The 24,227-nt window shown below is 40.6% G+C and overlaps 1 protein-coding gene across 1 annotated transcript in view; it reads right to left on the minus strand.

Moving 5' to 3' along the window:
• Positions 1 to 1,954: 1,954 nt before the first annotated feature.
• Positions 1,955 to 24,227, minus strand: part of THEMIS2 (thymocyte selection associated family member 2) — a 38,452-nt gene continuing 16,179 nt past the window's right edge. The window contains exons 2-7 of the mRNA XM_075851142.1: positions 22,937 to 23,077; positions 13,074 to 13,478; positions 9,155 to 10,233; positions 6,582 to 6,594; positions 4,169 to 4,284; positions 1,955 to 1,999 (exon numbers count right to left, since the gene is read on the minus strand). Of these exons, the coding sequence (XP_075707257.1) occupies positions 1,955 to 1,999; positions 4,169 to 4,284; positions 6,582 to 6,594; positions 9,155 to 10,233; positions 13,074 to 13,478; positions 22,937 to 23,077 (1,799 nt within the window). The remainder of the gene's footprint in view (positions 2,000 to 4,168; positions 4,285 to 6,581; positions 6,595 to 9,154; positions 10,234 to 13,073; positions 13,479 to 22,936; positions 23,078 to 24,227) is intronic.

The following is a 24,227-nucleotide window of genomic DNA, read 5'->3' on the forward strand; positions in this document are numbered from 1 at the left end:
CTAAACACGCTACAATTAGATACAATTTAGACAAGTGAACTCTGTGTGATTCTAATTGTGTAATTGTTGTTTTATTCTATAATCTTCCCTCCTAAATCAGTTTCGTGGGAACCTTAACAGACCTTGCCTTTTTATTGTATTTCTTTTAGTATCTGTCAGCTTCCTTGTTTCCATTTCTCTCATCATATCTCTTAAAACCTTAACCTTTTAAGAGCATGGCCAATCTGAGTTTTTCCATTTGAATTTTTTCCTACCCGTCTTCCATAAGCCATAACTTTTCATTTTTTTTATCGACATAGCCGTATGAGGGCTAGTGTTTGTGGGACAAGTTGTATTTTTTGATGGCACCATTTATTGTACCGCATAATTGTAACAACCGCAGACCGCCGCCACTCCTCATAGGCGAACGGCCATGACCGAAGGCTGCCTGCCATCTGCCAGCGTCTCCCTCCCTGGAGACACCAGCTTGCGTGGCCTCCCGTCCTGGACTGTGTAATAGGGTGCGCACGCTCGTCCCTGGTCTTAAAGGGCCAGCGTGTGCACTCACTAAAGTTTCCCTAACCTATCCCCAGGTCACCCTGGACTATAAAAAGGACTCCGCCCTCCCACTCCTTGCCTGAGCGTTGTTGTCTACCCATGTTCATATTGCAAATGGTCTCTTAGTTGTATCCTGCTCCCAGTGTTCCCGTGCTCTGCTTCCTGTATCTTATGTTGTGTTTGTTCCTGAGTCCTTCTAGTGTTGGAGTCACGTTGTGTCATCTGCTACGCCTGCTGTTATACACCACGTCTGGTGTCATACGCTACGCCTGCTGTTATACATCACGTCTGGTGTCACCTGCCACTCCTGGTATCATCCACCACGTCTGGTGCTACCTGCCACGTCAAGCACCATCGGTGCCAAAGCCTCTGCGATAGGTTGATACGATAACAGCTATACCAAATTTATGTTTTTTAACTTTTCCGTCAATTTAGCAATGTGAAAGCTTATTTTTTGTGGGGCGAGCTGTAGTTTTTATTGGTACCATTTTGGGATACATGCAACTTTTTGATAACTTTTATTCTATTTATTTGAAGAGCTAAGGTGACCAAAAAAACAGCAATTGGGATGTTTTCCTTTTTTCTTTTACAACATTCACAGAGTGGGTTGAGTAACGCTATATTGTAATAGTTTGGACTTTTACGGACACAGCGATACCAGTTATGTTATCTTTTAGTTTTTTTTAACAGTGCTTTTGGGGAAAAAAATGGGAAAAGGGGCTTTTTTTCAATATTTAATACATATTTTTTGGATCATTAAAAAAACTTTAACTGTTTTTACTTTTTTTTATTACTAGGAGACTTACTAGGGGACTTGAAATAATGATCATTGGATCGCTTGCATGTTATACTGCAATACTAATGTATTGCAGTATATTACTATACTGACAGCCTACTTTGAAGTCCTGCCAGAGGCAGGGCTTCGAAGAAGTTCAAAGACAGCAGACCTGGGGGCCTTCATTAGGCCCCCAGGCTGCCATGACGACCATCAGCCACCGTGATCGCGTCGCAGGGGGGCGATGGCACATGGGGGGGTAATGGCACATTGGAGGGGGCCGCTCCCCTGATTCTAACGCGTCAAATGCCGCAGTCGCGATTAACTGTGGCATTTAAAGGGGCAAGTTGGGATGAATCAAAGTGATCTCTGATTCTGACCATTGCAGTGAGGTGTCGGCTGTATTACACAATCATCAACCTCTAAGTATGAAGCGAGCTCAGCCTGTGAGTCTACTGCATACTTCCCCTTAACGGTTGTGACTAACATGTATGTGGCATGTCGGTAAGGGGTTAAAGGATTTTTTATTTATTTGTAGGATAGGAAATACTGTTTTCTAATATACTTTTTAATGTTTAATATAAGTTTTACTGTTTTACTGTAGAATCCTGTTTTCTAATATACAAGTATTAGAAATTTTGTTCACATACCTTTCTTATCACAGTGCAGTAGGCCCCTGTCTCTTCTCTGTAGAATGGTAAAGCCCAAAAATTATGGACTTTACCATGGCATTAGTCATGTTTCACCCCCCCACACACACATCATGTGGCCGCTAACATTCAGTTACCAAGAGGGTTACAAGACATACATGTGTTGGGGCAATAAAGAGGACACATCCATGGGCTAAGCGAATAGGACTAATGGTGGAATAATGATGAACAACTACTTCACTGTGCATATATTTACTGTCTCTAGATGATTTATGAAATGGCTTCCTGTCTCTAGGTGATGTTGTCATGTTGTTAATAAAGTTAACCGTTAAAAACACACACCACAACACAGAGGAGACAATGTAAGAGATGCTCCTACACAGAGACTGACAGACATGCTGAGGTTTTACTGAAGGTGGAAATACTTAATTCTGGTTCACAATAAACTACTAATCATCTGTTATATGGACAGTATTACCAGAATGCCATGGGTAACCTGATGTGTGTGTGGTGGGTCACATGACTGATGCCATCTTTAGTCCATACATTGAGCTATCCTGTGGATGCATTACTATGGACTAATCTGTGGACTATACCAACAGGGATGCTATAAGAAAGGTATGTGAGTAGAATTTTACATACATGTGTATTAGAAATTGAATAATTTCCTATTCTATAAATAAATTAACAAAAAAAAAAGAAAAAGTGGACATCACTTTTAACCCCTTCAGGACTGAGCCTGTTTTGGCCTTCATGACGAAGACGATTTTTCTAATCTGAAATGTGTCCCTTTATGTGGTAATAACTCCGGAATGCTTTTACCTATCCAAGTGATTCTGAGAGTTTTTTCTCGTGACATATTGTACTTTATGTTAGGGAAAAAATTTGGTCGATAAATTCAATATTTATTTGTAAAAAACACCAAGATTTGGAGAAAATGTGCAAAAATTAGCATTTTTCTAATTTTAAATGTATCTGCTTGTAAAATAGATAGTAATACCACACAAAATACTTACTAGTTTATATTTCCCATATGTCTACTTTATGTTTGCATCGTTTTTTGAACATTCTTTAATTTTTCTAGGACGTTACAAGACTTAAAACTTTAGCAGCAATTTCTCATATTTTTAAGAAAATTTCAAAAGGCTATTTTTACAAGGACCAGTTTTAGTTCTGAAGCGGCTTTGTGGGCCTTATATATTAGAAAGTCCCCATAAATCACCCCATTTTGGAAACGGCACCTCTCAAAGTATTCAAAACAGCATTCAGAAAGTGTTTTAACCCTTTAGGCGTTTCACAGAAATGAAAGCAATGTAGAGGTGAAATGTACAAATTTCATTTTTTTTTACAAAATTCATTTGTAATAATTTTTTTTTTATACCACAGAAAGTTTTACCCGAGAAATGTAACTCATTATTTATTGCCCAGATTCGGCAGTTTTTAGAAATATCCCACATGTGACCGTAGTGCGCTAATTTACTGAAATACAGGCCTCAGAAGCAAAGGAGCACCTAGTGGATTTTGGGGCCTCCTTTTTCTTAGAATATATTTTAGGCACCATGTCAGGTTTGAAGAGGTCTTGTGGGGCCAAAACAATAAAGACCCCAAAAGTGATCCCATTTTGGAAACTACACCCCTCAGGGAATTTATCTAGGGGTATAGTTAGCATTTTGAACCCACAGTTTTTGCTAAATTTATTTGAATTAGTATGTAAAGATAAAAAAATTTTTCAAGGAATAAAAGAGAAAAAACACCCCAACATATGTAAAGCAATTTCTCCCGATTATAGCAATACCCCATATGTGGTAATAAACTGCTGTTTGGACCCAAAGCAGGACTCAGAAGAGGAGCACCATTTGGATTTCGGATTTCTGATTTTGCTGGAATAGTTTTCAGTGCCGTGTCGCGTTTGCAATGCACTGAAGGGAACAAAATAGTGGAAACCCCCGAAAAGTTACCCCATTTTGGAAACTACACCCCTCAGGGAATTTTTCTAGGTGTAAAGTTAGAATTTTGACCCCACAATTGCTTTGCTGAATTCAGTGGAATTATTCTGTAAAGGTAAAAACTTTTTTTTCTGAAAAAGGGTAGCGATTTTTAATTTTTACAAGGAATAAAGGAGAAAAGCACCCCAACATTTGTAAAACAATTTCTCCCGATTACGGCAATACCCCATATGTGGTAATAAACTGCTGTTTGGACCCACAGCAGGGCTTAGGAGGGTAATGATCGCTATTTGGCTTTTGGAGCTCAAATTTAGCTGAAATGGTTTTTGGGTGCCATGTCGCATTTGCAAAGCCCCTGAGAGGCCAAAACAGTGGAAACCCCCCAAAAGTGACCCCCATTTTGGAAATTACACATTTTAAATAATCTTTCTAGGGGTATAGTGAGCATTTAGACCCCACAAGTCTTTTGCAGGATTTATTAGAATTATGCCGTGAAAATGAATATCAACATTTCTTCCACTAAATGTTTTCAATTTCACAAAGGATAAAGGAGAAAAAGCCGCCCAACATTTGTAAAGCAATTTCTCAGGAGTACGGCACGTGGTCATAAATGGTGTTTCATTAGAAAGTAATTAACCCTTTCCGGACTGAACCATTTTTTTCTTTTCCTTTTTAGTTTTTCCCTCCCCGCTTTCCAAGAGCCATAACTTTTATTTTTCCGTCAATAGAGCGGTGTGAGGGCTTATTTATTGAGGGACGAGCGGTCATTTTTATTGGTACCATTTTTTGGTACATACAACTTTTTGAGCACTTTTTATTACATTTTTTGGTAGAGCCAAGGTGACCAAAAAACAGCGATTTTTCAGTTTTAAATTCTTTATTTTTCACGTGAGACGCTCCATACATCACCCCCCACATTACGACATGCTATTTCGTGGTGCACGAAGGGGTAATGTGCAGCGGATGGTGCAGAGTGAAAATAAAAATTTTCCACTGGTATGCCATTTTAGTGCACTACATGTTATGCCCAGTTTGTGCCACTGAAGACAAATACCTCATAAAATATTAACCGGGTTCTCCCGGGTATGGCGATGCCATATCAGTGGACGTAGACTGCTGTTTGGGCACGCTGCAGGGCTCAGAAGGGAGGGAGCGGCATTTGGCGCGCAGATTTAGCTTGTTAGTTCTGTTTGGCGTTTTACTGGTATTTCAGTTTATAATGTGGGGACATATGTAATCTGCGTAGAGAACATCAGGGCATAATAAGAGGGTATAATAATGAGGTAAATAAATAATAATCCGCAAATGTGTGGCCGGTGTCGCACTGATAAATGGTGCCCAATCTTATCCGCTTTTGGAACACTCTGCACATTTTGCATCGCCATATTCTGAGAGCCAGAACTTTTTAACTTTTTCTCCACCGAAGCTGTTTGAGGGCTTATTCTTTGCGGGACAGTCTGTAGTTTTCATTGGTACCATTTTAGGGTACCAGAAATGTTATTGATCACTTTTTATTCAATTTTTTGGCAAGCAAGGTGACCAAAAACCATCAATTCTGACAATGTTTTTTATTCTTTTTTTTTATGGCGTTCATCCTGGGCTATAAATGACCATTATATTTTATTCTGCGGGTTGATACGATTACGGCGATACCATATGTATATAATTTTTTTATGTTTTGCAGCGTTTGTGCTATAAAATCACTTATTTATAAAATTAATAATTTTTTGTGTCACCATATTCTGAAAGCGATAACTTTTTTATTTTTCCAGTCAAAAAAAGCTGTGTAAGAGCTTGTTTTTTTGCGGGACGGGTTGTAGTTTGTATCGGTACCATTTTGGTGTACATGCGACTTTATGATCACTTTTTATTGTATATTTTGGGAGGGGTGGTGACCAAAAAATGGTGATTCTGGCATTGTTTTTCATTTATTTTTTTGCGGTGTTGACCGTGCGGGAAAAATAATATTACAGTTTTATAGTTGGGGTCGTTACGAACGCGGTGATAGCAAATATGTGTACTTTTTTTAACGTCTTAATTTTTTTCCTATAATAAAACACTTATTATAGGAAAAAAAGCATTTTTTGTTTATGTCACTACTAACTTTTATTTTTACACTTTTTAAAAACATTTTTATTATCTTATTTTTACTTGTCCCACTAGGGGATACTTAGACTTGCAGCTCTGATCGCTGCTGGAACACATTACACTACCTACGTAGTGTAATGTGTTCTAACTGTCATTGTGACGTGACAGTCACACTGACAGGAAGCCTCGGAGGACCGGCCGGAGGCTGCTCCTCCGAGGCTTCCGTACATGGCAGCCCGGAGGCCATTGTCTGGCCTCTGGTTGCTGTGATAAGGATCGCCAGCCCCCGCAAATGCATGTGGGGGGCTGCCGATCTGCTCTAAACCTCTTCAATTTGGTGATCGCAATCGACCACCGAATCGAACGGGTTAATTGCCGATTTCAGCGGCGACAGGCCGCTGATCGGCAATGGGGAGAGCAGGGAAGAGACGCTGCACAGTTAACCGCCGCTGCGGTGTAGCGCCGCGCGGCAGTTAACTGTTAAAGCGCGGACTGCACAGTTACTGCTCACCTGGGCGTTCATGTACGCCAAGGTGCGGGAAGGGGTTAAGGACACGGCTGCTTTTGGCCTTCAGGACGAGGTGATTGTTTTGTTTTTCTCATCTTCGCATTCCGAAGGCAATAACTTTTCAGTCTTACGACGAGAGTAAATTTATATATTTTTTAAAATGTTTTACTACTATTTCTTGTTTTTGTGTCGCCATATTCTTAGAGGTCTTGTTTTTTTGCAGAATAAGTTGATGGTTGATGTTTTCATTGGTACAGTTTTGAGGTACATACAACTTTTTTGATCACTTGTAATGTCATTTATGTGAGGTGTGATGTATATACACTACCGTTCAAAAGTTTGGGGTCACCCAGACAATTTTGTGTTTTCCATGAAAACTCACACATATATTTATCCAATGAGTTGCAAAATGACTAGAAAATATAGTCAAGACATTGACAAGGTTAGAAATAATGATTTTTATTTCAAATAATAATTTTCTCCTTCAAGCTTTGCTTTCGTCAAAGAATGCTCCATTTGCAGCAATTACAGCATTGCAGACCTTTGGCAATCTAGCTGTTAATTTGCTGAGGTAATCGGGAGAAATTTCACCCCATGTTTCCAGAAGCCCCTCCCACAAGTTGGATTGGCTTGATGGGCACTTCTTGCGTACCATACGGTCAAGCTGCTCCCACAACAGCTCTATGGGGTTGAGATCTGGTGACTGCGCTGGCCACTCCATTACAGATAGAATACCAGCTGCCTGCTTCTTCCCTAAATAGTTCTTGCATAATTTTGAGGTGTGCTTTGGGTCATTGTCCTGTTGTAGGATGAAATTGGCTCCAATCAAGCGCTGTCCACAGGGTATGGCATGGCATTGCAAAATGGAGTGATAGCCTTCCTTATTCAAAATCCCTTTTATCTTGTACAAATCTCCCACTTTACCAGCACCAAAGCAACCCCAGACCATCACATTACCTCCACCATGCTTGACAGATGGCGTCAGGCACTCTTCCAGCATCTTTTCAGTTGCTCTGCGTCTCACAAATGTTCTTCTGTGTGATCCAAACACCTCAAACTTCGATTCGTCTGTCCATAACACTTTTTTCCAATCTTCCTCTGTCCAATGTCTGTGTGCTTTTGTCCATATTAATCTTTTCCTTTTATTAGCCAGTCTCAGATATGGCTTTTTCTTTGCCACTCTGCCCTGAAGGCCAGCATCCCGGAGTCGCCTCTTCACTGTAGACGTTGACACTGGCGTTTTGCGGGTACTATTTAATGAAGCTGCCAGTTGAGGACCTGTGAGGCGCCTATTTCTCAAACTAGAGACTCTAATGTACTTGACTTGTTGCTCAGTTGTGCAGCGGGGCCTCCCACTTCTCTTTCTACTCTGGTTAGAGCCTGTGTGTGCTGTCCTCTGAAGGGAGTAGTACACACCGTTGTAGGAAATCTTCAGTTTCTTGGCAATTTCTCGCATGGAATAGCCTTCATTTCTAAGAACAAGAATAGACTGTCGAGTTTCACATGAAAGCTCTCTTTTTCTAGCCATTTTGAGAGTTTAATCGAACCCACAAATGTAATGCTCCAGATTCTCAACTAGCTCAAAGGAAGGTCAGTTTTATAGATCCTCTAAACAGCAAAACTGTTTACAGCAGTGCTAACATAGTTGCACAAGGGTTTTCAAGTGTTTTCTAATCATCCATTAGGCCTCATGCACACGACCGTGTTCGGTCCGTGATATACGGTCCGCATGTCGGCTGCATGTCCCGGACCGAACACAGTGCAGGGAGTCGGGCTCCTAGCATCACACTTATCTATGACGATAGGGGTCACTGCCTGTCCGCGGAACTACTGTCCCGTACTGTAATCATGTTTTAGTGTGTGACAGTAGTTACGTGGATAGGCAGTGACACCTAGCGTCATAGATAAGTATGATGCTAGGAGCCCGGCTCCCTGTACTTTGTACGGTCCGGGACAAGCGGCCGACATGCGGACCGTATATCACGGACCGAACACGGTCGTGTGCATGAGGCCTTAGCCTTCTAACACAGTTAGCAAACACAATGTACCATTAGAACACTGGAGTGATGGTTGCTGGAAATGGGCCTCTATACACCTATGTAGATATTGCATTAAACCAGACGTTTGCAGCTAGAATAGTCATTTAGCACATTAACAATGTATAGAGTGTATTTCTGATTAATTTAATGTTTTCTTCATTTAAAAAAAACTGTGCTTTTCTTGCAAAAATAAGGAAATTTCTAAGTGACCCTAAACTTTTGAACGGTAGTGTATATAATTATTATTTTTTTTTATATGGTATTAACCGGGCAGGTTTAATAACATGATAAGTTTATGGTTTGGGTTGTTACAGATACGGCGATACCATTTATGTATACTGTTTTCTCTTTATTTTTGTTATGTAATAAAGCATTTTCATTGGAATAAAAGGAGTAAAACACCCGGGATCAGAGTTATCACTGACTGTGGCTGTTGCAGCAGAGTGTAAGCTGTATGTTACAGCTGACACCCGCTGCTGAAGACGCAGGCTTAGTGTAGGCTCCATAATTACTCAGATTTCATAAAAGATATTACAGGGTAGTTTAAATAAATGTATGCATTACTGAAAATTACAGTTCAATGGTAGCAAGGCAATGTTATAATGACGTACCTTCAGTTTCAGAGGAATTTTTTTTTTTGGTACCACAGGCTTCTTGCATGAGATCTTTTCCATTGTTTTCACTTCTCTTTTTGGTGGTCTAGGAGGTGGATGTTGTTGGCTTGGCAGGTCCTTTCTCAGGTTGTAGTAGAAGCACTCTGTAAGCTCTTCTACTTTTGTGGAATTAGTCAGCTCATCAGTTGATGAGACTGTATCTTCCAATAAAACAACAGAAATGTCAAAGTATTTAATTGGCAACTCAAAACACTCTGAAGCTTTGTCATACAAAGAGACACATAAAGCAGACTCTTCAATAATCTCTTCTAGTCTAATAGAAGGAAAACATGCCAAAATATCATTTAATAAAGAAGTGTCCTTTCTTACAACCTTTACCTCACAAGGCAGTTTAAGTTTCTGTATTATATTGAAAAGGTGGTATTTTTTAGTATCTTTAACTTCCTCAACAAAGCGCCCTTCCATATATATAGGGAGCATGACTTCCTCGGGTTTATCATCATCATCATCATCGTCATCATCATCTGCTGTGCCTTTAGTACAAATTAGGACATCACTTTCTTGTGGTCCTCTTGGGGTTGTTAGAACAGTTTTGGTATGGTGTAAAACCTGTAAATGATCTCCGATACAAACGGAAGGAACATTTTCATCACCACTCTCACAATCCTGGGTCACAACAACTTTAAGTTTAGTTCCTTCTAGGGCTTTGGTCCAGAGCTCAAAAATGGATCCAAACTCCCTTGGTCTTTGACGAAATTTCCCTTTGTATAAATCATAGATATAAAAGAATTTAGAGGTCTTGCCTTTAATGCCTGTTGCCAGCACTTTCTTCGACATAATTTTTTTGTGGATTATTATTTTCTGTCCTTTTTTTAGAGTTGAGTAGGTGTCATTTTTTACAAAATGTTGAACGTCTGTTGTATCCAGAATTTCTGCTACAACTGGAAATTTCTGTTGATGGTCAAAAAGATCTGCCAAAGACAAAGGCTGGACAAAGGTGATGTTTTCAAAGTTGTCAGTGATGTCGACAACATCAACTTCTAGACTCGATGGCATCTTCACGTATCCTTTTCTCACTGATGTGGGGGATATACAATTGTCAAATGAATAGAATCATACCTACACCTCAGATATTTACTAAAAGTAGTTCTCCGGGAATAAAAAAAAAGGGTCTGATTTATTTTTCTACAAATAGCACTTTCTTGTAATGGTCTGCAAACCTGAGACAGTCCATGAACAAGAGTAGCACTGTTTCTAGAAAATAAACAGATCCTTTTTTCTAAGGGTATGTTCACGCGTGCAAAAAGAAGTGGCTTAAAATTACGAGGCTGTTTTCAAGGGAAAACAGCTTCTAATTTCAAGGTGTTTTTGAAGCTGAAAATGAAGGTTTTTTTCAATTTGAAGCTTATTTTTTTGAGCCATTTTTTGAGTAGTTTTTCATAGTGTCATAGCTCCAAAACCGCCTCAAGTGGTGACATGTTAGTTCTTTTTATGAGGCGTTTTTTGAATGCAGCAACGTAAAAATATGCCTCATGTGCACAGCACAGCGTATTTCCCATTGAAATCAATGGGAGACTGTTTGCAGACTTATTTCGAATGTATTTTGGAGCGTAAAATTAGGCTTTTCTGCTCCAAAATCAGCCTGAAAATAAGCTGTGTGAACAAACGGATAAAAAGTCGGACGCTGAACACCTCCAAACATCTGCCCATTGATTTCAATGGGAAAAAAGGGCCTGTGGGAACGAAAGGCAGTTTTTTCCCATTGAAATCAATGGGTAGATGTTTGAAGGCGTTCAGCCTCCGTATTTTCAGAAATTTTTCAGGGCATTTACGGCCCGAAAAACGGCTGAAAATAAGCCATGTGAACATAGCCTCAATCCTGGACAACACCTTTAATTGTTCTGCTGAATTCATTTAGCAATATAAACCAATTGAGTTAACTAAATTATATATAAAACAAATTATATAATCCACGTTTTATTAAATTTGTTATTCAATAAATAAAACATCTTGAAGTCAAACCCCAATTTACCAGGCACATCTTGTGGGTAACTAAAACAAATTTGTATGCGTTTATACTTACTTCCAGCACTTCTGGTCCAGATGGCTTCTACTTCCCAGTGCAGGACATGATAGAATAACTAGATCAGTAAGGCCTCATGCACACGGCCATAGCTGTGTGCACAGTCAGTGAATACGGCACAGACGGGCAGCGGAGTGTCATCCGTGAGCCATCCGTGAGCCATCCGCAATCATGTCCTGTGCACATACAAAATGTGCATTGATTTCAATGTGCCCGGACTGCAATTGTGGACTGTATAATGACATGTCCTATATTTTTTTTTGCGGTTCGAGCTCCGGGCAATGCACGGACCATGGAAACTACGGTCGTCAATCACACGGAAGCACTTCCGCGGGACGCGTGTGATTCGTGCAACAGCTGTAAAACTATGAATGAAAACAGAAAATCATCACGTGCTGTTCTGTTTACAAACATCCAAACGGAGTGTCATATTGATGGCGACTGCGCGAAAATCACGCAGCCGCGCATCATACGGGGCTGACACACGGAGCTGTTAAGTACCTTTTGCGCGTGCAAAACGCAGCGTTTTTTGCGCGCGCAAAAGGCACACGCTCGTGTGAATCCGGCCTTAAGCAGTAATTGAATGTATCGTTTTAAAGGGACTCTGTCACAAGTTTATCAATGTCCTATCTCCTAACTAATCTAATAGGCGGTTTGCTGCTGACAACTACAGTGTGATATGCTTTAAAAAAAACACATTTATTGTTTGCAAATTTATGAGCATTTTTCTAAATATATAATGTGGCTCGAATAGCCAAATAGGAGGTGACTCTTTTCTCTCTGGGCGGTATAATGTTTTCTGTAAGATGCTTTCCAATCAGAATACAACTTCTCCCCTTCCCTGCCCAGCAACACAGCCTGATCTTATAGTATACAGCTTCCATTCCAAACTGTTTTCAACTGGCGATATCTCCGGTTGATATCTCCTCTTTCATATGCCACCATAACCGCTGTTCTAGGTGGTCCACAGCCGGAGATATGGCTATTTGAAGTGATCCCCTTTCCCTCCAGCCTCAGTCTCTCACACTGCGTGAAGCAGCTTCATGCTGATAGGACAACATCAGAGGCTGTGAGGTAGCTCCACCTCAGGAGAATCTCTGGTGTTACCTCCCACTTGTCTAGTATAGCCTCATTTACATATTTAGAAAAATGTTCATAACTTTTAAAATAATAATGTAGTTATCAGCAGTCTCTCTCATTTTTTTCTATGGGGAAAGTGTGAGAAAGAGGATGGTGTTTTTGTGTAAGTAACTCGATTAAGGTATGTTCACACTATTTTCAAGGGAACAGCTCCTGATTTCCAGCCGTTTTTTAATTAAAGTGGCGTTTTTTGTGGCATTTTTTATCGCCGTTTTTGGAGCTGTTTTTCTATTGAGTCAATGAAAAACGGCTCAAAAGTGACATGCTCTTCTTTTATGGGGCGTCTTTTTACGGGCCGTTATTTGAAAATGAGGTGTAAAATAACGCCCCGTCGGAACAGAATGCTGTATTTCCCATTGAAGTCAGTGGCCCTATGTTTGTAGGCGTTCTGCTTCCGATTTTTCAGCCGTTTTTCGGGACGTTTACAGCCCGAAAAACGGCTGAAAATAGGTCATGTGAACAAACCCTAAGAGTCATATTGTACATTGTAGGCATGTGCGACAAGGACTAAGAGTGAAAGCAAGACATTGATATTTTAGATCTGATTTTTATTTTATTCTTTCACCTATGGTGGGAAAATATGGTATTTGAATAACTGTAAGGGGTTTAAGAAAGTAAAATAAAGTCAATGAAAATGCAAGACATAATTAAAATGAGTGATATCTCATATAAGGTAACCAATATTTTACTTACTTTGCATGATTGTTTTGATTTCATACGCAGGACAAATCCTATATACTCCGGTGCCAATATTTTTGCATCTGAAGTTGAGTTTAGTTAATCCGGGGTCTTGTAATATCTGTTCCAGTGTATACAAATTTTCATTTTCACACTCATAAAATTGTCCCCTTGTTGATAGGGGAATTTTGATGTTATATGAATCAGGGCCCTCAAAGACGTAGCATTCACCACAACCGGTGTTTTTGTCAGCTGACAATAGCTGAATAGGAAGTAGCTTTTGGATGACATATTCTCCCACAGTAAAATCTGACTGAGAGGTAAACCAGTATGTATGGCTGTAATTGTCACAGGATAGCTGTTGATGTAACGCGCCAACAGTGTCATGTACACCGATATCCGCACTGACCTGAAACACTCCTGAAATACATGGATTTACTTTGGTTATGTGATTAGAATATGCTTTTCAGACTAATAGAACAATTACAATGTACAGTTAACAACATTTTTCATGTGCAATTGTTTTATATTGCTTTTTTATGCAGTGCCTCTAATTTTCCATCTTTACATGCGTTGTCTGCCTTTCGCTATACGTGACTATATACTGTAAACATAAAGATTAGTGTTAACAATTGAATTTCATACAGGAAATGTATGGAGAATTTGCTCAACGAAAGCTTTTGTGTGATTTGTTCTTCTTTTGACTTCTTTTGTGCAACCCTCTATTGTTTTTTAAAATCATTCTGAATCTAGTTCTGCAATCTGAACACGACATTTACAAATCTTGTCTTTTTTTTTTTGAGAGAGCTTCATCCTGCAGGAACACACATATGAGCTTTTTAACCCCTTCCTGCTGCACTCAGATTTTTGTTTTTTCATTTTTGTTTTTTGTTCCTCACCTTCCAAGAGCCATAACTTTTTCATTTTTCCATCAACATAGCTTTATAAGGACTTTTTTTCGGGACAAGTTGTAGATTAATATACCATATAATGTGCTGAGAAACGTTCAAAATTATTTTGTGGATCGAATAGAAAAAAACAGCAATTCCTACATAGTTCTTGGGTTTCATTTTTACTATTTGATCGCCATTTTTAAAAAAAATTGAGAAGGCAAGATGACCAAAAACAGCAATTTTGTCATTCTCTTTTTTTTTTTTTACGACGTTATACTCTAACATTATACTGTAATACCAATTATGCAAAACCAAGTATGCGATACCAATTATGTTTATCTTCTTTGCACACCACATTGTTACTGTGTAATGTAGCTGTGCCCGCACCATCAGCAGCAGGTGCTGGCTGTACTAAACATCCCGCTTCAATGGCTGGGATTGGAAATAGCTTCGATCCCGGCCAATTAGTCCCTTAGATGTCCCCTCTGTTTCCCCATCTGCACCCCTGTGACGCAGTTGCGGGGGTGCCCATGGTTGTCATTGCAGCTGGGGGCCTAACCTGCCATGTCTATATGTCTATTAGGGCGTGCCAAAGTGATCGTCGCGGCAATCGGGGGTCAGACAATGACCTCCGGGTTGCCATGTTACGGCCGTTCCTCCTCGGCTTCCTGTCAGAGTGACAGTTACGTCACAATGACAGTTAGAGTACATTACACTACGTGTGTAGTGTAATGTACTCTAGCAGCGATCAAAGCTGCAAGTCTCAATGTACCCTAGTGGGACAAGTAAAAAAGTAAAAAAAAGTTATAAAAATGTTTTAAATAAAGTGTAAAAATAAAAGTTATAAGTTATATAAACGCAAAATGCTCTTTTTTCCTATAATAAGACTTTTATTATAGAAAAAAATGAACACGTTAAAAAAGTACACATATCACCGCGTTCGTAACGACCCCAACTATAAAACTGTAATGTTATTTTTCCCCGCGCGATGAACACCCCAAAAAAAAATCAATAAAAAACGACGACAGAATCGCAATTTTTTTGGTCAACACCGCTCCCTAAATAAAGGATAAAAAGTGTTCAAAAAGTCGCATGTCCCCGAAAATAGTACTGATAAAAACTACAACCCGTCCCGCAAAAAACAAGCCCTTACACAGCTTTTTTTACAAAAAATAAAAAAATTATGGCTCTCTGAATATGGTGACACAGAATTATTTTTTTTTTATAAATAAGTGATTTTATTGTGCAAACGCTAAAAATAAGGACCAAACCTATATACATATGGTATCGCCGTAATCGTACCAACCCGCAGAATAAAGTAAAAATTTCATTTATAGCGTATGGTGAGCGCCGCAAAAAGAAAACCTAAAAAACGGTGTCAGAATTCCTGTTTTTTGGTCAGGATTGCAAAAAAATGGAATAAAAAGTGATTAAAAAAAATCGCATGTACCCCAAAATGGTACCAATGAAAACTACAGATTGTCCCTCAACAAAGAATCCCTCACACGGCTCCGGTGGTGAAAAAAATAAAAAAGTTCTGGCTCTCAGAATATGGCGATGCAAAATGTGCAGAGTGTCCAAAAGCGGATAAGATCGGACGCCATTTATCAGTGCGACACCGGCCACACATCTATGAATTATTTATTTGCCCCATTATTATACCCTCTTATTATGCCCTGATGTACTCCGCACAGCTTACATATGCCCTGATGTTCTCCGCACAGATTACACATACCCCCACATTATAAACTGAAATACTAGTAAAACCCCAAACAAAACTACTACCAAGCAAAATCTGCACTCCAAAAGCAAAATGGCGCTCCCTCCCTTCTGAGCCCTGCAGCGTGCCCAAGAAGCAATTTTCGCCCACACATATGGCATCGCCATACCCGAGAGAACCCGCTTAACATTTTTTGAGGTATTAGTCTTCTGTGGCACAAACTGGGCACAACATATTATGCACTAAAATGGCATATCGGTGGAAAATTGAAATTATCACTTTGAACCATCCGCTGTGCACTAACCCCTTTGAGCACCATGACTATGACTATTGCCCGTCATGGTGCGGGGGTTGATGGATGGCGCGGGCTCACATGCTGAGCCCGCTCCATACACTGCGGGTGTCAGCTGTGTATTACAGCTGGCACCCGGGACTAACGGACAGGTACAGCGATCGCTCTTTTACAGAAGCCTGTAAGAATAACAATATACTGCAATACATTAGTATTGCAGTGTATTGTACCAGATAATCGATATGTACCCTAAAATGCTCTTTTATTAAAAAACATGATTTGTTCTGCAAAAAACAAGCCCTCATACAGTTACATCGACAGAAAAGTTCAAACGTTATGGCTCTCGGAATGCTTTTTCCTAAAGACCCAAAATAGGCCAGTCTTAAAAAGGTTATTTTTTTTATTGTTGACATTATTTTACGGGGAAAAATGGGAAAAGGTTTTTGTTTTACTGTTTTTATTTATTTATTCCTAAAAACTTTATTGAACTGCTTTTTACATTTTTGTAGTCTCACTAGAGATCGTTGGATCGCTTGAACAATACACTCCATGACTCATGTATCTCCATGTATTGTCCATTTTGTGTCCTACTACTAAGCCCTGCCCATGGCTTAATAGGAGAACCAAGATGGCAGACCTATAGACCTTCATCAAAAGTTTGAGGAAAGTGTAGTTACTCTTTAAAGAAATATATTTTGCTGTGTTTAAAGAAAATGTTGCTTAGACCTCATTCACATCTGCGTTGGGGTCTTGTTCTGATGTTCCGTCGAGCTTTCCGTCAGAACGGGACCCTGAACAGACACAAACTGACACAGACGGAAACCAGAGGTTGACTACTCTATTGCTTCCGGCAAAACGACGGGTCCGGTGCACAACAGAGCCAAACGGAAACCATGGGCACCGGATCGGTCAACATTAAAATCAATGGTGATGAAAACTGAAACCTCTGGTTTCCGTCTGTGTCTGTTCAGGGTCCCGTTCTGACGGAAAGCTCAGACGGAACGTCAGAACGGGACCCCAACGCAGATGTGAACAAGGCCTTACAAGGGACTCAAGATATCCTCCTGCACACCCAAGATCTTCTACTTCGCACTCAACTGCATCAAGGACATGAGAACTAATACTGAGGACTACAATGTCTATATACCTGCTTCTGGATTGGCTGAGGGAAAAAGTTCTAGATACAGAATTGTTTGTTACAGGTGTTCAGTCTAATTCTCTAGAAAAAAAACCTTGTTATCTGATCAATCAGAAGCTCTCCATATATGCTACATGCAAGTGACACAATTCATGTCACTGTATTGTAATTTCTCTTTGCTATGCTTATTCTTTTGCCAATATAGTGCAGCGTACGCTATTATTAACCGTTTAGTGACCAGCGTATTTTGTGCCCTAATGACGGAGCGATATTTTCAGTTACTTGATCGGTGCATTTTTTTTCGTAGACATAGCCGTGTGCGAGCTTGTTTTTTGCGGGACAAGTTGCATTTTTTAAATGGTGACATTTTGGGGTGCATATAATTTATTGATTATCTTTTATTAACTTTTCTTTGGGGGTAATGAAAAAAACCCTGAAATTTTGTCTTATCCCTGTTTTTTTTCCATCTTAAATTTATGGCCTTCACTGTGCGGTATAAAAAAAAACATTACGGCGATACCGAATTTACATAGTTCTTTTATGTTTTCATACTTTTACACAATAGAAACACCTTTTTTTTAATAAAGTATTTGTTTTAGTGTCGCCATATTCTAAGAGCCATAACTTTTTTATTTTTCCGCCGACGTAGCTGAATTAGGGATTGTAGTTTTTATTGGTACCATTTTGGGGTACATACGATTTTTTGATCGCCATTTATGAATAACATAGAACAGAAATTTTGGAATTGTTTTTTATCTTATTTTCTTATGACGTTCATTGTGTGGGTTAAAAAACAATAGTTTTATAGTTCAGGTCGCTATGGACGCAACAATACCACTTTTGTGTAGCTTTTTTATTTTTATGGGGCTTATTTCATAATAAAGCATTTTGTAAGGGGAAAAATTTGGTTTTTATTTTTTTTTACTTGAGATTTTACATTCATTTATTATAGTTTTTATGAAACTATTGTTGACTTTTTTTTTGTCCCACTATAGGACTATGTGATCATTTGTTCACTTTTATATTAAAGCTATGTAAAACTGACAGACTTTCTATGAAAGCAGGACCTAATTGTGTTGCGCAAGTGCTGATGGGGTGACAGAGGAAGCCCCCACTTAGCTAATGACCGCGGCATCTAAGAGGTTAAATGGGCAAAAATCGAAGATAACTTTGATCCCATCCCTTAGAGCAAGAGCCCAGCTGTCTTTAGACAGCCTGACACCCACTCTAGGTGGCTGTAATGAAAAGGTTCTAAATACAGTGGCGTAGCTATAGGGGTCGCAGCGGTCGCAGTTGCGACCGGGCCCCTAAGCCTGGGGGGCCCACGGGCCCCCGTTGCCATACAGCATGTTTTCTAACTAAATCTTCTGTGCCGTGAAGCCGGCACTTCCGGATTACGGTCACATGGTACACTTAGTGTACCATGTGACCGTGTTGTCACGTGACACGGCTTCCAGACAGAGCAGAAGAGTCGGTGCGGAGGACTCCAGGTAAGCTGCAGTGTAATGTAATGTATTGTGTTGTAACGTTATGTATTGTAATGTAATGTATGTGATGCCTTGTAATGTATTGGGTTGTATGCGGAGGAGAGGGGGAGCGTTAAATCACAGCCCCCCTCTCCTCCACCGCAAACTGCACAATACAGTATAATACACATGAGTGTATGAGAGCGGGGCTGCGGCTGTGTAATACAGTCACTGCCCCGCTCCTGAGTCCTGATAACAAGTGCGCGCTGTCAGGATGATGTGATGCGGCCGGCGCTGCACTAATGAGCGTCGGCACTGAAGACAGAACATGGTGGGCGCGCTACAAAACACCCCCATATTCTGTCCTCAATGCCCGAACCGCCGCTCATTAGTGCAGCGCCGGCCGCATCTCCTCATGCTGACCGCGCGCGCACTTATATCAGGAGCGGGGCAATGGCTGTATTACACAGCTGCAGCCCCGCTCTATAACGGCGGAGATCAAAGAAACCGCTCATCTCCGCCGCTATTCTCCTGAATGCTGCGATCAAAGCTGACTGCAGCAATCAGGGAAAAATGAGAAGGGGGGATGCCCCTGGATCGCGTCACAGGGAATTCCTGTGACGCGATTAAGGGACATACCATATATGGGCAGACAGCCCAGGGTCTGTTGAAGGACCCCAGGGCTGTCCTACCATATTACCTGTTGTTAGGGCATACTGAGGTATGTCCTAACAACTGCCTGTGTACTATCCGTACACAGGCTAATGTACTGGCATATAGCTATAGGCCAGTACATTGAAGTTTAAAAATAAAATAAAAACAAAGTAATGTTAAATAAAAAAAATACACATACACCTTTTTTATAATAAACTTTAAAATAAGTCTCAATACATAAAACATACACATAATCGGTATTGGCGCGCCCGTAATAACCTGCACAACAATTTTTTTGCATCATTTATGACGTGTACTCTGTAAAAAAATAAAATAAAAATTGCTTTCTATCACTTAGGCCCCATTCACACGACCGTGCCCGCAATCAGGGCCCGCGATTGCGGGCACGGCCGGCTGCCGACTGCCACCCGCATTTTCGGGCCGTGCTCCCATACAAAGTATGGGAGAACGGCCCGCAAAATGCAAAAGGACGGACATGTTCCATAATTTTCGGAACATTTCTACGGCACGGACACCCATCCGTAGCGCTACGGAAATGTGTCCGCGCTCAATGAAAGTGAATGGAGGTTATTTACGGTCGTGTGCATGGGGCCTAATTGTGAGGCACGAGGTGCGATGATGAATTTAACCTCCATGTGCCTCACATTAATAGTAATTAACCCCATCATGTACCTTACACATTAACCCATTATGACTGAGAAACATGATGAGGTTAATTACTATTAATCTGAGGCACATTCAAAATTCATCACACCTCGCGCCTCACATCAGAAAAGGGAAGAACTTTTTATTTTATTTTATTACTGTTGGCAAACTAAACGAAGTATCGGTATCGAAGTCCAAATTTTGGTATCGTGACATCCCTACACTGTGGGTCGCGTCCCCCTGGGGGTTCGTGAGCCACTCACCGAGGTCCCGGTTCCAATCAATGCTGGAGCAAGGAGCTGACATCTCCTTGATCCAGCATTCCCTGTGCCGTGAGCGGCTCGACGCAGGCAGGCGGGATGTAGCGACATCATCGCGCCTTCCTGCGCTGAGTCACTCATAGTACACACCGGAGGAGGCGAAGGATCCTCCACTCGACGTGGGAACGGGGATAGGTAAGTAATTATGCACATATGGGGGCATTATACTGTATGGGGGGGCTGATATTTGGGGGGGGGGCATTATACTATATGGGGGGCTGATATGGGGAGCATTATACGGTATGGGGCTATTATGGGGGGGCAGTATACGGTATGGGGCTATTATGGGGGGGCAGTATACGTTATGGGGCATTATACTGTGTGGGGGCAGCTATGGGAGCATTAACTGTGTGGGGGCAGCTATGGGAGCATTAACTGTGTGGGGGCATTATACTATGGGGGCTGTTGGGCAAGGCGTCTGGGCATAGGAGCGCGCAGGGGTCTGATGATGATGGTGGTGCTGGGGAGGGGTAGGGGGGCCCAAGCTGAATTCTTGCACCCGGGCCCATGAGCCTTTAGCTACGCCCCTGTCTAAATATATGGATGCAACTGAGCTGGGAAGAAACAAATGTCACTGCTAGAACATTGCTGGTGAGTTAGCATGATATGTGCAAAAAAAATATTCACTTGGAACAACTGGTTTTGTCCTAATTTCTGTATTACTGACCTGAAGGCATTCCATCTCTGGTGCCTCTTTGAGTATTGCTTCCAGTGCTTCACAGGGTATGTTCACACGGAGTGTTTTCAGCAATTTTTCGGGCCGTATATGTCCCGAAAAACGGCTGAGCAATCGGAAGCAGAACGCCTCCAAACATCTGCCCATTGATTTAAATGCGAAAAACGGCGTTCTATTCCGACTGCGTTTTTTACGTAGTCGTTTTTCAAATGCATGTCACTTCTTCAGACGTTTTTGGAGCCATTTTTCATTGACTTTAAAGAAAAACATCTCCAAAAACGGCCGTCAAACGTATTTTCAGACGTTATTGAGTTTGCGTGTGTACATACCCTAAGTCTGGGTTCACACGACCTATTTTCAGACGTAAACGAGGCGTATTATGCCTCGTTTTACGTCTGAAAATAGGGCTACAATACGTCGGCAAACATCTGCCCATTCATTTGAATGGGTTTGCCGACGTACTGTGCAGACGACCTGTCATTTACGCGTCGTCGTTTGACAGCTGTCAAACGACGACGAGTAAAATGACTGCCTCGGCAAAGAAGTGCAGGACACTTCTTTGCAACGTAATTTGAGCCATTCTTCATTGAAGTCAATGAAGAGAAGCTCAAGATTTACGAGCGTCAAAGACGCCTCGCATAATGCGAGGAGGAGCTTTTACGTCTGAAACGAAGCAGCAGTTTTCTCCTGAAAACAGTCTGTCTTTTCAGACGTAAAAGCCACTTATCGTGTGCACATACCCTAAGGAAGAATACCTGTGTAATACAGCATACAATGAAGCATGTCATGATTTTTTCTTGGGGATTCTCACCGATTTTGTGATAAAGAAAACCTCTGTGTGCCTGTGTTTAGTTAACTCACAGAAGTACAGTATTGACCTATTGTAGGCTATGTGCACTGTATTAAAGATATGTACAAGATAGGTCTGTAATATGGTAATGTCCATAAACCCTAAAGGGTAGATTCACACGCGGCAGATTTTGTTGCAGAAATTTCTGTGACTGAAAATCAGTACACATTCATGTGAATGGAGTTATTTATGCAGGAAACACAAGGCTTTCTGCAAGTTCCATTCAGATGAATGGAATGATTTTCAGTCGCAGAAATTTCTGCAACAAAGTCTGCCGTATGTGAATCAACCCGCTGATAATCTGTCACAAACATTACCATGCGAGTACAAAACTTTCCACATAAGACTATGTTCACATCTGCGTCAGAGGCTCCGTTAGGGGCCCCCGTCGCAAATCTGGCAGGGTTTGCCAAAGTTTACCAGACACAATAGCACAGCATGCTGCGCTATTGTGTCCGGTAAAATCACGGACACAACGACGGAACCCATTAAAGTCAATGGGTCCTGTCTGCAACTGGCGGAATCCGTTGTGCAATGGAACTAATGGTTGCGTTATTCCCTTGTTCTGCTTCTCTGATGGAACAGAAAAACGGAACACACCAATGCAGGTGTGAACCCAGCCTTAGGGCTCGTCCACACGCTGTGGAATTGCTGTGTTTTTTCTGTCCGAATTGCAGACGGAAAAAACGCAGCAGAATACAGTAGCAGCATAGTGGGAGAGATTTGACAAATCTCATCCACAAGCTACATAAAAAATCTGAGCAGAAATTGACCTGCGGTGCGTAATTTTCGGACCGCAGCATGTCAATTCCTGATGCGGAAAGTGGACTGAATTGCTGCATTTTTCAAAGGAGATGTCACCATCTCACAGCATTGTGAAGAACGCAGCAAAGTACGCACCATTTTCTACCGTGAAATCTGCAGGAAATGGTGCGTTTTTGCCGCAGCAGAATGTCTGCTATTTTCAACGGAATTGCTGCAGAAATTGATTAATCAAATCAAAATACTTTGTTCAGTCACAGCAACACAATTTGTCAAGATTATAGGTGAACTAGGGTGAGGATAACAAAACATTACTCCCTTTTGTCCACCTGAACTTTGACTATCATTACAGTAACAGTTTTGTAGATATTTTCTTCTAAAAATGCTTTTTAACCCTTTAAAGTTCGACATTGCTTATAAGAAAAAATATTACACAGTTACCTTCAAAGTTATTTTTCAACAACTGTTTTTTTCCTGTTTGTAGATCCACAAGAGAAACGGACAACAACTCTTTATTAACAACTTTCACCAAATCCCCAGTTGACAAACAGCACTCTGAGCCACTGATATCATATATTGAACCTGAAAGTAAAAGGTAATAATAAAATTATGGAAATAATTTAGCCATTGTTGCTGGTCTTCTTGTAAGGAAGCTATTTCTAATCATTGCAACTAAATTTCCAGTTGCTAACTCAAAGAATGACACAATTTGTATTTAAAAATTATGTCACTAAATCTAGCGACCCATCAATGTACAGATATAGCCGTCCTTATCTTGACTTTTAACGCATTAAATATAGTGTCAAGAAACGTTAACTTGACTTTTTTAACCCCTTAAGGACGCAGCCGTGTTTTGGCCTTAAGGCTCAGAGCCCATTTTTCAAATCTGACATATTTCACTTTATGTGGTAATAACGTCGGAATGCTTAAACCTATCCAAGCGATTCTGAGACTGTTTTCTCATGACACATTGGGCTTTATGTTAGTGGTAAAATTTGGACGATATATTCAGTGTTTATTGGTGAAAAATTGCAAAATTTATAAAAAATAGCATTTTTCAGAATTTAAATGCATCTGCTTGTAAAACAGACGGTTATACCACCCAAAATAGTTACTAGTTCACATTTCCCATATGTCTACTTTAGATTGGCATCGTTTTTTGAACATTCTTTTATTTTTCTTGGACATTACAAGGCTTAGAACATAAACAGCAATTTCTCATATTTTTAAGAGAGAAAGAGCAAAAACCACGACGCCACATAGTGCAGATCAGTGGGGTAGGCTGATGAAGGAATAAGAAAACCATGCTCACCATTTAGCCATAGGTAATACGCAAAGTAGGTCCACAAGTGCTTCTGCCAGATCCGGGCCGGTTTCCAACGATAACCGCTTGGTATGATGAATAGGTGGATGAAGAAAAATAGGATCTATAATGGCGCTGCTGTGTGGTACAAGTCGGTGGAAAAATGAGGAATCACTTCTATATTACAAGATTATTTATTGTAACAGGTAGCAACGCGTTTCGACGCCGAACTGGCGTCTTCATCAGGCATAACAAGTATAAAAGAAGGGCTTGTATATATACACACCACTGGGTCTTAATTGGCCCAGTTCAGACGGAACAGTAATGGCAAAAAAAACGCCAAAACCCTGGCGGGTCAAAGTTCATAGCAAAACAAATATGAAATAACAACATGACAGAATTTGTAGTACACTTGGAAACTAAAAGGAG

This window comes from Rhinoderma darwinii, chromosome 2 (assembly GCF_050947455.1).
Source record: "Rhinoderma darwinii isolate aRhiDar2 chromosome 2, aRhiDar2.hap1, whole genome shotgun sequence".
Taxonomy (NCBI): Eukaryota; Metazoa; Chordata; class Amphibia; order Anura; family Rhinodermatidae; genus Rhinoderma; species Rhinoderma darwinii.